The 14597-nt window shown below is 39.2% G+C and overlaps 2 protein-coding genes across 2 annotated transcripts; one reads left to right on the top strand and one right to left on the bottom strand.

Moving 5' to 3' along the window:
• Positions 1–1174: 1174 nt before the first annotated feature.
• plag1 (pleiomorphic adenoma gene 1) lies at positions 1175–10530 on the bottom strand. Its single transcript, XM_027013133.2, has 3 exons — positions 10404–10530; positions 4677–5015; positions 1175–4479 (listed from the first exon to the last, which is right to left on the bottom strand). The coding sequence occupies exons 2-3, from the start codon at positions 4910–4912 to the stop codon at positions 3525–3527; spliced, it is 1191 nt and encodes a 396-aa protein (XP_026868934.1). The 5' UTR covers positions 4913–5015; positions 10404–10530; the 3' UTR covers positions 1175–3524.
• A 370-nt stretch (positions 10531–10900) lies between these two features.
• chchd7 (coiled-coil-helix-coiled-coil-helix domain containing 7) lies at positions 10901–14005 on the top strand. Its single transcript, XM_027013134.2, has 4 exons — positions 10901–11006; positions 11849–11943; positions 12255–12353; positions 13180–14005. The coding sequence occupies exons 2-4, from the start codon at positions 11884–11886 to the stop codon at positions 13282–13284; spliced, it is 264 nt and encodes an 87-aa protein (XP_026868935.1). The 5' UTR covers positions 10901–11006; positions 11849–11883; the 3' UTR covers positions 13285–14005.
• Positions 14006–14597: the final 592 nt, after the last annotated feature.

Genomic DNA, 14597 nt, shown 5'->3' on the forward strand with positions numbered 1-14597 from the left:
TTTTTTTCTTCAGTCATTTTTCTTTTCTTCATATCGCTTTTATTTTATGCAACATTAAACATTCCTGATATCAAATTATATAGCCCTACAATATTCGTATTGTTGTATTGCCAAATATATAACTTAATATATAGTTAATTCTTTGTTGTTTATTCGGATAGTCCTCAAGTTATTTTGAAAAGAAATTCGATCCTCATCCCTACATTTTTTAAACAAGTAGGCTAATTATATCAAATTATTAATGGTTGCATTTTCAGTGTCAAAGGCTCTAAATAAATCTTCATAACCAGCAAATCCATAATTGAGTTATGTAAAATAAAAAATAATTAAACTTTGGTTTTCAATCTCCCACTGCTGCCATAGGCCTGTCATTGCTCTGGTACTTCAAAAATGTTATTGTAAACAGTGCCTATCTAATGTACAACAAATTATTATTATTTTAGTGAAGATTCACATCACAAATTTACTATAGTTGATTTGAAAAAGTAGAAACATTTGACATTCCCTCTCTACACATCAATATTATCAAATCAATTTTTACTTATTTATCTTCTCGTGTGCACTTTCTAGATTATGAACGGTATGCATATATGATCACCTACCGTATTTTGCTAAATCAATGTCTTATAGTCAGTAAGTCAAAAAGCAAACAAAACAGACCAGATATGCATAAAAATTAATTTTAAATTCTACCAAGACAACTTTTGTTTGTTCAGAAAATACAAATACAGCAAGGTTATATCTACTTAAGAATGTTTAGCTAATTTGACATGCTCATGCAGAACTACAGAGAAGCACTTCTTAAAGTGAGTCCTTCTGGTTTATTGAGCTCTCAGTACTGTGGACAGTTTTAACACTGGACCGAATCTCTCCTCTCCTCACATAGCAGCAAAGGTCGTCTGAATGCACACAGATGCAATCTCTCTCACTCTCATTCTCTCTCTCAACACCCAACAACCAGTCATTCACCTTCTACAACATACACCTGGCTCACCCAGCCAGCCAATAAATAACTTTCTCTTTGGATGATGTCATCTGGAGTAGACAAAAGGAAATGCAGGCTGCAGCAGCAAGTTCTCATTACAAATACATACTCATACACATGTGCGCGCGTGCACACACACACACACACACACACACACACACACACACACACACACACACACACACACACACACACAAACACAAACACACACACACACAGGTATATGAATCATTCTGTCAATGGGATATACATTTACAACAGTAGTTTGTAAAAGTACATTAAAGTAACATATACATTGATTAGCACTATCACAGGATGACATTACAGAAATGTGATTAAAACAATGAGGACAACAACACGAGGACACAATGTAAAAACACTATTATGGCTGGAATGCTGTCTCTCCATGAAGCGATCGCTATTTATCTTTCATTCTTTCCTCTCCCCTTCAACAGGTTGTGAGATCAGAGGCTACTTCTGCCAAGACCCTCCTCTTGAACATTACTATGGCAACATCCAGCTCCAAAAAAGGTCTGTTAGTAAGGGCCACAGCACCTTACCAACACATCACAATATGACACACAAGGACACTCCCTCCTTAACACACAGTCTTGGATTTAAAGTAAAACAAAACAAAACAAACAAAAAATGGGGAATAAAAAGTTCTATTGCGCCATCAATGGCTACATTTTGTCCAATAGCAGCATTAACTAAATAGAGACTGTGTTCCACTTGTGCACATATGCGCAATGAATGATGGTACCACTGAAACTGAACAGGAGAATTGCTAAAGGTCTGTGTCTCCCAGTGAGAACGCCCTCAAACACAGCAATTCAGCCAGATTCCCTATGTAATCAGAGTCAGGAACTCAGCAGCATTAATGACATCACTCTTTTAGACCTTAAATGTGTTCAGGCATTCTAGTTTGCCCTCTTCAACACATTTTTCCCAATACTGAAATATTTTCAAACTGCATTTTTGAACAGGCTTCTGAAAGCATTTTAGAGCTTTATGAAAAGAGGAAGTGTATGGAAAAGTATGCATGGAATAAACCTTTCGTGTAGGTTAATGTGTCATTGAGAGACACAGACATTTTGTGCAATGAAGCAAAAACAGGAGAAATGTACAAAGTAAAACACTGTATGAAGTGTACCTGTAAAAATATCACATATAGTATTTTGATTTTTGTATATACATGCTAACAATCTGCTTGAGAGCTAAATATGACATCTAAAACCATTTATGAGAAAGATTCTTAAAAAACACATAGATAACATGCCAAAACAAAGGCATCAGATTTTTCTTAAAAGTGCTATTATGAAAATATGCCCAAAGCGCAGGCTTTCCAGCACCCAACCCTTAGCTCCCAATGTAAGTTCAACATGAACCAGACATTCACTCAACACACACCCCTATCATAACCAACCTTAAACAGGACACCCCCCCCCACTCACACACACAAATCTATTTCTAGAGGGGTATGGCTGGGCAAAGATTGTGTCATCTATAGATTGTGGGTTTTTACAGTTTGTTTGTAGCCTGTGTAGAAATATTTGTTGAAATGTTTGTTGAATTTTATTAAATTCATAAAAGGCCACTGCACAGACTGTGTCGGTCCTTAAGTGTTCTGTGCTCTGATAGCCACAGCACATATTGCTGCAACTGAATGTTTTGTTGTTTTGTTATACTAATGATTTAATCAGTGCAATGAACAGCATTCTGGTGGACGAGGTTGAGAGTTGAAATGGTAACGGGAAATACGAGAGCAAATAGAAAGAAGACAAAGACAAATATGACAAGGGAGGAGACGCAGAAGAGAAGCGTTGAAGAACTGTTGGTGTGTGAAGTCTTCGTATTGTCTGTCTATGCTTCCCTTTATCGCTTTGTATTGTGAAGCAGATCTGCACTGGTAAAGTTTCAGGCCCTTAAAACGAGCAGCAGCATGAAGGCAAACAGCCATAAAAAAACAACAACAAACAAACAAACAACTAAAACCAAGATGAGCTGAGCCTTCCTCACTCTGGCTCTGAGGGGTTTGGTTGCCTTTGGCTGTGTGGAGTTCTGACACCATCACTCAAATGCTGGCATTTAAGTACCCAAAAGGTTATGAGTCAGCAAAACATGAAAAAAATTAACAGAAATATCAGATTTTTTCTTTTAACTTTGACGGAACTTTAACGTCACATTAACAAGTTCAAAGTGCTAAATGGGAGGGTTTTGAAAGCTATATGCTCTAAGCATAGAGCAAAGCTTCACTGTAAAACTGCTTTGCAGACACGCGTTTTTTAAAACAAAGTGATTTCATTTTGTTTCATCATGCGATGTTCCATATCCTCTTTCGATAACATGACTTGTATAATGCCTCCACATTGTGCTGAAATAGATTTATTTGAGAGAGTGATATGTTCTCAAAGACACGTTTTGTATTACTTAGGAAAAGTGTTGCTGTGGTGATCTATGTTATTAAGTGCCAAGTCGGTTGTAAGGTGTTGGTACGAGTGCTAACGTAACTAAGGGTGTATGAACATACAAGTTTAGGTCACTGAAAGGCTTGGTGAAAGCGAGGCAGGGTTGTGGTTGTATTCAGGCTTTGTGAATTTGTGTAATTGGCCGTGAGCGCGTGGGTCTGTGAGAGTGTGTGTGGATGCGTGAGCGGGCCCAGAGGATCGGGCGCGTCTTGGGAGGGTGCGATCGTGGGCAGCATCTCATCTTGGCTGTATGAGATGCCAAAGGCAGGTCCTGCCCCCTGACTGTAGGGCAGGAAGTTAAACAGCGGTGACAGGAAGTCCAGAGATGGTGCTGCTGCCATCTCCCCAGCAGCGGCAGTGCCGCCACTCAGCTTGGGCGTCTCCTCTGCCTGCAGCTCCAGCAGGTAGCTCTCCAGCTCTGCCCTCAGTGGCGGGGGTGGGGGCGAGTAGGAGCCATGGGCCAGTGGATAACGCAGTGCCAGGGCGCCTGCCGCTGGAGACATGTGCGAGGCCTCCGACAGCTCCAGTGGCTCAGCCTTCACGCGCAGCAGCTCGTGGGCATGGCTCTTCTTCACATGACGTGTCAGATGGTCCTTGCGGCCAAAGCGCTGTGCACAGTATTGGCACAGGAAGTCCTTGCGGCCCGTGTGCACCACCAGGTGGCGCCGCACGTCCTTGCGGGTGTAGAAGCGACGCTCGCAATGCTCACACTGGTGCCGCTTCTCCTTGGTGCCGGAGGCGCTCTTGCCTGCGTGCCCGCGCAGGTGCTCCAGCAGCAGTGGCGTGCTGGCGAACGGCTGCAGGCACACCTGGCACGTGAGGTCGCCGCGGTGGGCGGCGTGCAACGCCTGGTGCCGCCGGAAACCCAGCTTGGTGTTGTAGGTCTTGCCACACTCTGTGCAGCTGAAGGCCTCCTTGTTGGGGTCGTGTGTGTGGAGGTGGTTCTTCAGGTGGTCTTTGCGGTGGAACATCTTCTCACAGTAGCTGCACTTATGGCTTTTCTCCGGCGAGTGCGTGGCCATGTGCCTGCAGAGATAGAGTCACGTGCACAAACAGTGAGTGGGCGCACAACCAGCGAGCGAGGACAAGGCTTGTGATATCACATACCACACAGAACACTGCCCCATCATGGGGCAACTGACCTGCATCTGATCTGAAGTGTCACCCTGTCTATCAAATAAGCAGACAGCACATGTTTTTGTTTTTCTGAGTGTTTTCCTCACCGAAGAAGTTTGTATTTGGAGACGAAGGCCTTGGTGCAGTCGGTATGTGTGCAGCGGTATGGCCTCTCGCCTGTGTGCGAGTAAGAGTGCACCTTCAGCTTCTCCACACTGTTGAAGGCCTTCTCACACAGCTGACAGGGGAAGTTCTTCCTCCCCTTCCCCTCTGGCCTCCTCTTCCTTGCTCGATCACCCTCTGCCGGGTTGGTGCAGTCTCCGCCGGGGGAGACGGTGGCCATGGTGACCTAGCACGGGCTGGCCACACGGTGGACGCGTGTGGTGCGTCCGAACGCTGACGGAGCGATAGAGGCCGGATCTTCAGTTCCACGGAGAGGCCAGGCCCTGAGGGGGTGGAAGAGAAGGACACAAATAGCCAGAGAGCAAACAGATCGGAGGAGATCAGACATATGTCTTTCACTCCTGCTGGAGGATGTGGTGGTTCCTGATCCTCAGCTTGACACTGCAAAGTACGTTGCCTCTCCCAGCACAGTTGATGGGCTAATGAGGCATGCTGAAACACTAACGTATGAAGCCATACGTGTCACCCATGAACAAACGGGTTCACGCTAAACACACAACTTATTCCTCTTGGGGAATGGAAAAGTGATTGGAAGGTGCCAACACTGCAGAAACATAGGTCTTTAAATAATTTGACAGTGACACAGATTTGGTTGTTTAACACTGCAATTTAGCACTGAGGTTTTGGGAAAAAAAATAACTGGAGTTAAAGTGCAGAACTCAATTTAACATTATTAGTATCTATATTAGGTAAACCATTTATAGATATATAGAAATGTACTGTATCTGTGACCCAAACGTAATTTCAATGGACTAATTTCATTTGACAAAATGAACATAAACCTAAATAAAATCACCATGTCTTAGTACAACAACGTTACAAGACCTCAGAATACATTACTGCCCGAGGTCTCCTAGGTGTCACTCTTAGAGATCACTTGAGTATCTTTCCTGGTGGTGCTTAGCTGGGTCTATAATGAGGTCGTGTTAAGTTTTTGCTTGTTTTGGGGCATTTCTGTTCAGTAAGTGGTGGTTCAGTGGGGTTCAGGTCAGGTGATCTGTAAGGAACTTTAAGTAATTCATCTGTTCATTTCTCTCCTTGTAATCTATAACACCAAACTATTATATTTTGTCTTCTTGTCTTCCTCTGAAGGAAAGCACCATCCAGTGAATATTGAGGTATTTGGTTGCATCTGAACATTTAGGATTCCTGTGTTCAATTTGCTGCTGTTATTAACAACGATGAGTGAGTCAGATTCACAGATTCAGCATGCATGCCCATGCCTCCATCATGGTTGGCCATGTCTTTTTTTTTGTCCACACTTTCATCTTTCTGTGACTCTGATGTTGGTTTATCATTTGGTCCCCAGAACATTTTCCCCAGAACTCTACAAGGTGTTCATGTTACGTGTTTTTTGCAAAATATGTCTTTCTTGAGGTTTACAAGTGGATTCCATCTTTGGTAAACCCTCTGAAGTCATGCTAATGTATTATTTTCCTTATAGAAGACTTTGAGTATAACACTGTGATGAAAAACCTCTTCAGTCATCCACCACTGTGATCCTTAATGGTCTATCGGATCATTTGTCATTGCAAGGATCACTTGTGCATTCTTGCTTCTTGACAAACTGTACCAACTGTTGATTTTGAACCATCTAATATTTGGCTGTGGCTATGACTGATTTAATGCTTTGTTTTTCCAGCACTGTGATGGCCTGCTTTATTGGTATTGACACTTTTTTGGTCTTTATGTTGTCAGACAACAGCAGCAGAGTCCTGATGCAAATGCCATATCAAGACTCAGCTCCAGATCGTCTGTGAAGGCTCCCATGTGTGAACTAACCATCACAGGCCCCCCGGAACTAAGCAGTCATTTGTCCAAATATGTTTGGCTCCCTAAAATGGGATGTCTATAAAAGATACCTTTAATCCTTATCCAGTGTGGATGTATGTGTATTTGAAGAAAGATTTATAGTTTGTATTTTAAACTTCACAACTATTGTTTTATTTTAAAATCAACATGTCAAATCCAATATGAATATCAAGCCAAAACAACAAATATTACATTTAAAATGTTATTGTCAATTATGCACAGACTATAATTTTAAAAGTGTTACTGTCTATGACATTGGACCTGTGTAAGATATCAGGGAGAACTAAACCTGCACACCTTTTAGAGGTGCATGTTAAAAGCTACAGCAGCCCTTCACAGCCTCTTTTGCAGCAGCATGACAAAGAGGTAAAAAGATATTTAAATGTTTTAAATGGTCCGTGCTCCTCTGTTACAATGTAACATCATGTGACACCCTGGCTCCAAATGGTCCATGCTCCTCTGTTACAATGTAACACCACATGTTACAGTATAACACCATGTGACACCCCTGACTCCAAAGCAAATGGACATACAGTTGGATGAGCAAACAACAACAAGATACATTTTTCTTTATACTTTTTCAGCCTATAGTGTGTCACTAACTTCTATGCACTCACACTGACAGCTTGAGTCTCTTAATTCTGAGGCTGTTAAATACATTTTTTTCTGGACTTATAAAAACATACAGATCATTTTTACATTCATCAAAAGAATTTTAGCCAACTAAGATACAGATTATGCACTGCAAAATAATTCAGTAAATAGATACCAAGACACTTTTAAGTAATACTTTTCAATAACTTTCAAGAATTTAGTATACTTAAAAAACTAAACATTTAGTCAACTGCAGCGAGCAGAGAGATATATTCCATCTTAAGGTGTTTTTCTCAAATGTATTAGTAGTCCTTTTTACATTTACATTTCCAGCAGAGCCCATTAACCTGGTGGTGTTAGCATCTTCCTTTACTTGCTCTACCAGGTGAGTTACAAGAAGTCCATTGCCTGCTTAATATGTCCCTAAGGCGTGTTACTCATAAGCTATGTTTTGGTTTGTGCTGCATGAACTTTGATGCTTTGCTAACATGCTGACATTTGGACATTTGATTTTTCTGTAAAATCATCCATGTTTCCGTTCATCTCAGAAGGCAGCGGCATTAAACGGAGTATCCTTTTTAATTTACATTCCAACACAACCTGCTGTTTTACTGTTGTTTTACCTGTTGTTTATTTTTCACTTTACATTTCCTCTCTAGATTAATATCCAATAACAAAATATAAAACAATTTAAACAAAATAAGAATTTTTTCTTGCTAATCCATGTTAATACTGTTTGTGTTGCTCATAAACTACAAGACAAGACTATTTACTATGGAGATCAAGTGACAATATCTTCAAATTTAATTATGCTGTGTGCAGTTCTGACAATTCTAAATTATATGTATGAATTCTTATTTAAATCAGCCAATAATTAATTGAATTTATTAAAAGAATTATTTACTTTTTCAGAACTACTGTAACTAATTGCCTAGTGAAAAGGCACGTGAACTCGACAAATGAAAAACAATGCAGCAAACTGGATTAATTTTACATTTTTTTTAAACATATAGACTCAGCAATTCATGTAACAGTTAATTGTTTAGTAATGATTAATCATCCATCATCATTAAAAAAATCAAAATATAGAAAATCTAGGTGGAAATCTAAAACACCCACATGAGCAAACATTTGCAACATATGTTTGAAAAGAACACACATTTCTTCTCAAAGTAACAGATTTTTTATAGCATAACTCTTAGTCTTACAAAAGCTATCAAGAAAGTTACCAAATGTATCGCACAGAGCAAGGTATTACATTCAGAAACCAAGTACATTATTTAAGACAAATTAACGTTTTGTGCATTGTGAATGTGTTATAAATGTGGCTTTAATACACCACAAAATTAGTCAACAACAAAATATGATTCAATGTTTAACAAGCAGTTTGCTGACTTATTAAATTGTGTTTTTACAGCAAAGTATGTTTTATACAGCAAACCAAGATATAAAAATGCAATGAGACAGAAGTTTACTACACATATAAGAAAATGTTCATTGTAAATTATGATATTAAACGCCATTATGATATTTCTTTGTTAGTTGTAGATAAATCAAGTAGGGCACGAAACAAAACGATCAAATACAATGCAAAGAAAACAGTATTTATATATCAACACTCCAAAGAGTCTACATTTTCTTAAAGAAAACTTCAAATGTTATTGCACTGTTAAAAGCCAGAAGACTCTTTCATAAATAACTCTGGAATACGGGGTTCGATCAAAAGCATAATTTAATCTCTGACTCTGGGTGTGCGTATGGACTGTGTCAAATCGCTCAGGCGGAAATGTGCGCACAAGTAGACTCGCTTAAGACACGCCAGTGGTTGCGCGACCGGAGTTTACATATCATACACGCGGAGTAACGCTATCTTGAAGCCCTCCGAAACAGAATTCACACTTCTTAAAGAGGCAGAATCTTCACACTTGTATCCACATTATACCAACAGCATAGCATAAATAACAATTGCCCCTAAACCCGATCAACCCTCTCGGACTCACTGCATAAAAGGACACTCAGGAACATTAAGAATGGGGTGCCCCTCTCGAGGAGGGCTATTTTACCCCCCCCCCCTTCTCCACCTCACATATCCAGCCATACCACACATGTTCTTTCATCCTCTGCTAAGCCATAAATGCAAAGCAGAAGAACTTGGAAACGTATTTATAAAAACGGAGTCTATGTAGTTATTCTGCATGCACTGTCTATGAATGTCGTGCGTATCCCTGAGCGCGTATCCAAAAATGTTCTGTCTGTTTTTTTTGATAACACTACTTGATTACAGACCATACTCAATCTTACTCACACTACGTACATTCACACCACACTACACACACCAAACCTCTAATGATTATTGACCACTTAATAGGCTATTCTATTAATCACACAAATCTCGTACAATCCACTCTCACCCATGTCATGAAAGCAAATGAATTTTAATACAAATCCGCATGGCAGCGGTCTTATCTGGAATTAGACACTGTATTGGAGTAGAATTAGAGCAGACAGACACACCGCAGAAAATGTTTAGCATCGCCCAATTAGTCCCCCTCAACTTCTCCCTCCATTTTGGTTGTTTGTGATATTGACAAGCAACTTTCTCTCTCCGATAGCCTACTGAACGATTCGGAAACGCTGTATCACTTTTTGGCACGACCAATACGATCAATAGTATTCCTGAAAACTACATTTTGGCAACAATTTAATAAAACACGTGGACAAATACAACTGTAAAGCCTTTATCTATTTTTTTGGTATTACACGTAATACAGAATGTGTAAACGTGATTCTACCGACAACATCATGTTTACAGTCGTCTCGTGTGCATGTATGTGTCAAGTTTTGAGCAGCATGACTGCAGCGTGCATTTTATATTAATTTTTACAATATTTAAATGCGCGTGCGTTCGCTACGGCTATCCTCGTAGCACCGTCGTTATTATATTCAAAGAAAACCTAAACTGAACTAATTTTCTGAAGTTTTTCCAACTTTTTAAAACCTCGAGCACTTCCCCTGTTTATTGACATTCGTTTGCATTGAACGTGCCATGACAGAAGTTTCTAACATAATTTATATTAATTTTCTATGTATTTCTGCCTTCCGCTGCTTTTCTCGCAAGTCTCAAACTGGGCGCTGATTAACACAAACTTTTTTCCCTAGCTCACCCTCACTCTCATAATTGGAATAACCCCGATATTTTAATTCAAGAACACCGTAACAATTTAATTAATTTGCGTAAAACTTACCGTGGGAGCCTTAACATCCTTTCTAGGGCGTTTTTCTTGACTTTCAACTATTTTTCGAATTTTTAATAATTTTTTTCTCATATTTTTTGCTGGACGCGGCGGGCCTGAAAATTGTTTGCTTTCTCCTCTTTCCAGCAGCCATTGTGTAGGCTATGCGCTGCGATGCAACCAAACCCTGTTTGGCCACGCCCACACAGACGCCCTCCCTCTACGTAGCTGTGATTTGTGTAACGACCTGTCATTTTCATATTTCACTATTATTGACGGTGCCGTTCAAAAAAATCAAAATTTTCGGACTCGTCAGTGATTCTGTCAATCGAAATGACTCCATTTATTTCTATTAAAACAATAGGTGGGTTAAAAAATGGCCAGATCCCATGTCTTAGTGGTTGAAAGAGGTGTCAGTCGACTGAGTAGGCAGCAGTTTATTTTGGTGAGTCACCGCCTGTTGGTCAGTTGAGCTGTCAGTGATTCGGTTACGTTGTTCCAGTGAGTTGTGTGACGTCCATTGTGACGTAGGAAAAGCGAGAGGTCTGTAGCTAAGCGACGCGACTTCTATGATAGCTTAGCTTGCTAGGTACCTAGAGTTTGTCAGAATATTTGGTAAGTATACACATACGAAAAGGTGCACGTTTATATAAGCAAACATAAGTAAGTTACATGATTTATGACTTGCACGAATATCTTATAAGTAGCTAGCTAGCTATCCGACAAAAGTATTGCTGGTTACATTATTAGCTAAAGCCATTATAAGGCTATCACATAACGCTAGCACTGTTTCACTACCCTAGCTAGCAGTACACGAGCTTTGAGATATGAAGCTAGCTGGTTAGCTAGCAAGATAACAGTTCGTCCCAAGACTGGTTCAACCTCGTAGCTAGCTAGCTAAAGATAGCTAACTAGCTAGCTAATGTTATTACGGGCTAAATAAGTTAGCTAGCTACGTATTCCCTTCATAAATTATGTGTATAAAGCCACCCTCTGCTCTCCGTAATTACAAACAAAACCTTCAGCGATTTTTTAATTTTCCCTGTCCAGTGCTGCCTAAGCGGTTCAATGTCAATTCACTTAGCTAACTTTGGTCAGTTAGCTAGGCTATGCTATGCTAGCTAACCCTTGTCAGCGCTAGCCTACTCAATACAGCCAATTAGGATACCGGTTGAATAAACGTCATGGTTTTGTCATATGAATAAATTCGAGATATCGGCAACCTACCGGTTGATTACGTTAACGTGTTATTTAGCCTGTACATAATTGTATTTCTCGGTAAATGAAGTAAATTAATTGTACAAGTCGAGTTGTTGTGTAACGGTAATCTTTCAATAAATCTTGGAAAAACCTCACCTAAAGGTCTACAATGATCAGCGGCATTGTGCAAATGTATCATTGTCGGCAGCATGTGTAACTATAATGTGTAACACTTCTCACTTTAACTGAATTTACAGAGATAATCCAGCATATGCAGGTGTGTGTGTGAAGAATGAATGCCAAATCTAGTGCTGGAAAGGTTCGCAATATGGACACGAACCCTTGTATTGAGGTCAGTCTGAGAAATCGGCATGGTGGTATACTAATGGTTCAAGTGCATCTTAATGAGCTTGTGTCTCTGTATGTTGTTAAAGCGCTTGTTACCCCATTTAACGAGTGCTTAACAAGTCAGTACAATTTGAAGTAATTAATTGGGAAAGATGCACACTTGGGATAAAGGGTGGTACTTTTTTCTTTCTTTTTTGCCCATGTTGAAATGCTGAATTTTTCTGGATATGCAAAAAGCTATTCAGTGGCAAATATTCCTTGTAGAAATACATTTACCCACTTCTAATAATAAACTACTTCTTGTTTCATGTTCAGGAAAGTGATGGTTCACAGAAGTGCCTGGATGCTTATAACTATGATAAGAACATGTGTTATGCATACTTCATGAAGTATAAGAATTGTAGGAAGTACTGGGTGAGTACTTGAACCCCATACAACCAAACATTGGTCACATTTTCAGCCTAATCCAACCACTGCACTTGAGGTTTCCAAGCAAGACCTTATATATGTTTACATTTTATTATATTTCAATTCCAGTGAGGAAACCACCTATTGTTGGTGCCCAGTCCACAAACTGAAGCATGCTTACATCTTGAAGCCTTTATAAAATTCATTTTGATGAATTTAAACAATCTGCTGTTTGTCCATTATTACCTGTAAAATGTATTTTGTTATAACTCTTGTAGCAGTCCATAAACAATTCTGGAGAACCATTTGCAAAATGTATTTCCTCACACATTTATCTAGTATTTAAATAGTAGTAAAGAAAATCACATTGGAAACAAATGTCTTGCTTTAAACATGGACCAATACAATTATAAACAATTTTCAGAGTAATGAAGTTATTGTTGTAGCTGGTAGAAGCTACTGTAATGTTGTTGGGTGATTTAAACCCCATTTTTGTCAGAAACCGGAGAGTCTTTGAAAGTTCTGTTCTAATTTATTTATTATTTAGTACTGCATAGCTGCTTCCCATAATTATATTATTCTTATTTAGAGCAAAATCCAAGCATGCTTACAGATGTAGGTGAATGTAGTGTTAGGAGTCTTGCCCAAGGATGGTATAGCGTAAAGTAATTGTCCAGGTGGGGTCTAAACCCTGGTCCCCTACAGGAGAGGCAGTGTTGTTACACACTATACCAACCCTAATATAAGACAGACCTGTATACATAAATCAAAATTTCTTATATAAAAATATTGTCTGTTGCACTTATGCTGTATGTGAATGTGTCTCTTTCAGCATAGTGTGAAGCTTCAGCGCAGACATGAAGGAATAAAACCAGAAATGCCTACAGCTAAAGAGCAGGAGGAAATATTACGTGCTCTGGGAGGAAAGCCCTACTGACACACAAATGTACCATGAACTGAGTTTCCCCGACAACTCTTTCAATGTGCCACTGTGATCGAATTTTATTAGAGCATTTCTTTTCGCAGGCATCCAGGGTCTGTGGATGAGTGTATCCTTCCATCTGGAAGATCTTTTAGACTAAAGCTCATTGGGCAGGTGTGTACATGTGTACTCACTGGGTAGGTGTGTATGTACACATGTGTACTTGTGTGGCAGTTCAGCATATTTGTATGCACTTTGTACAGTTGTTTGTGTGTTTTTGAGCATGTCCATGATGAGCACCTGAACACAAGCTCAGCATATGTGTAAGATTGTGTGTGTCAGAGAGTGCATAGAAATTCTATCGTGTTATTTTAATTCACAATGTTCCCTGGTAATAAATATTGTTTATGAACATCCTCATGAGTCTAATAAATAACAAATATTTCCTCTTTGTTTTGCTCATTTGTGATTGTAATTATTTTCTATATGTGCAAATCTGTAATGTGATGACAGACTAGCTTTCTTGAAAGGGCGTGGGGAACTGCTGTCCACAATGGCAACATGCAAATGTTTTTGGTAAATTTATTCCTGTTGTGTATAAAGGCTTGCAATTCGTTTAGTGACCTCTTGGGGGAGATAGGGTCATACAGTTCTCATATCAGCAGCTGCTACATTTTGCTTTCACTTCAAAGTATTAACATTCCCCTCAAAATAAAATATTCATGTCAAACTGCCAGACATCCTCCTTATTGTATAAATATCTACAATAAATAGTTTTTATTTCTACTGCACCAATAGGAGTTTTCACGGTTAATATTATCGTTATTGCATCCATATACTACAGTGAATAGTTATTTGATAAAATACTTTTTTGTGTATTTCCTGTAAATAGGGTCATGCACCAATCATTATTGTATTCATATATCTTCCAATTGCAAAAGAGTAGAAATATTCAATTGTATAGCTGTAAGGAATGTTGAATGAATTAGAAATAGTGAAAATTTACACAATATGTGATAGAACGTCCAGTGGTAGAACATAACCTCCTATTACTATCACTGTTATAGTATGTGTATATATATATATATATATTATAGGGGTTACAGCCTTAAAATGTGAGGCTGTACACATTGAATTGACACTCATACTCAAACCATGGTTAATGACATTCCATTAGTGTAACCTGAATTACATTTCATTCGTGACTGATTGTCATCTGTGTGCTTTAAAACCTGACTCTTCTCATCCCTACCCACTCCTCCCACTGTTCACACACTTTTATCTGCTTTGTAGTAGTTACTGTTTCTTTCTTGTTGTTAGTCTAATAG

The sequence above is a fragment of the Electrophorus electricus genome, chromosome 19 (genome assembly GCF_013358815.1).
Source record: "Electrophorus electricus isolate fEleEle1 chromosome 19, fEleEle1.pri, whole genome shotgun sequence".
Lineage (NCBI taxonomy): Eukaryota > Metazoa > Chordata > Actinopteri > Gymnotiformes > Gymnotidae > Electrophorus > Electrophorus electricus.

Excerpts from the sequence above, each read along its gene's own strand:
- plag1 (XM_027013133.2), bottom strand. The coding sequence starts at position 4,912 with ATGGCCACCGTCTCCCCCGGCGGAGACTGCACCAACCCGGCAGAGGGT. Across the intron at positions 4,480-4,676 it reads TCCAAATACAAACTTCTTCG|GCACATGGCCACGCACTCGC; the intron begins GTGAGGAAAACA and ends CTATCTCTGCAG.
- chchd7 (XM_027013134.2), top strand. The coding sequence starts at position 11,884 with ATGAATGCCAAATCTAGTGCTGGAAAGGTTCGCAATATGGACACGAAC. Across the intron at positions 11,944-12,254 it reads ACACGAACCCTTGTATTGAG|GAAAGTGATGGTTCACAGAA; the intron begins GTCAGTCTGAGA and ends TTTCATGTTCAG. Across the intron at positions 12,354-13,179 it reads AGAATTGTAGGAAGTACTGG|CATAGTGTGAAGCTTCAGCG; the intron begins GTGAGTACTTGA and ends TGTCTCTTTCAG.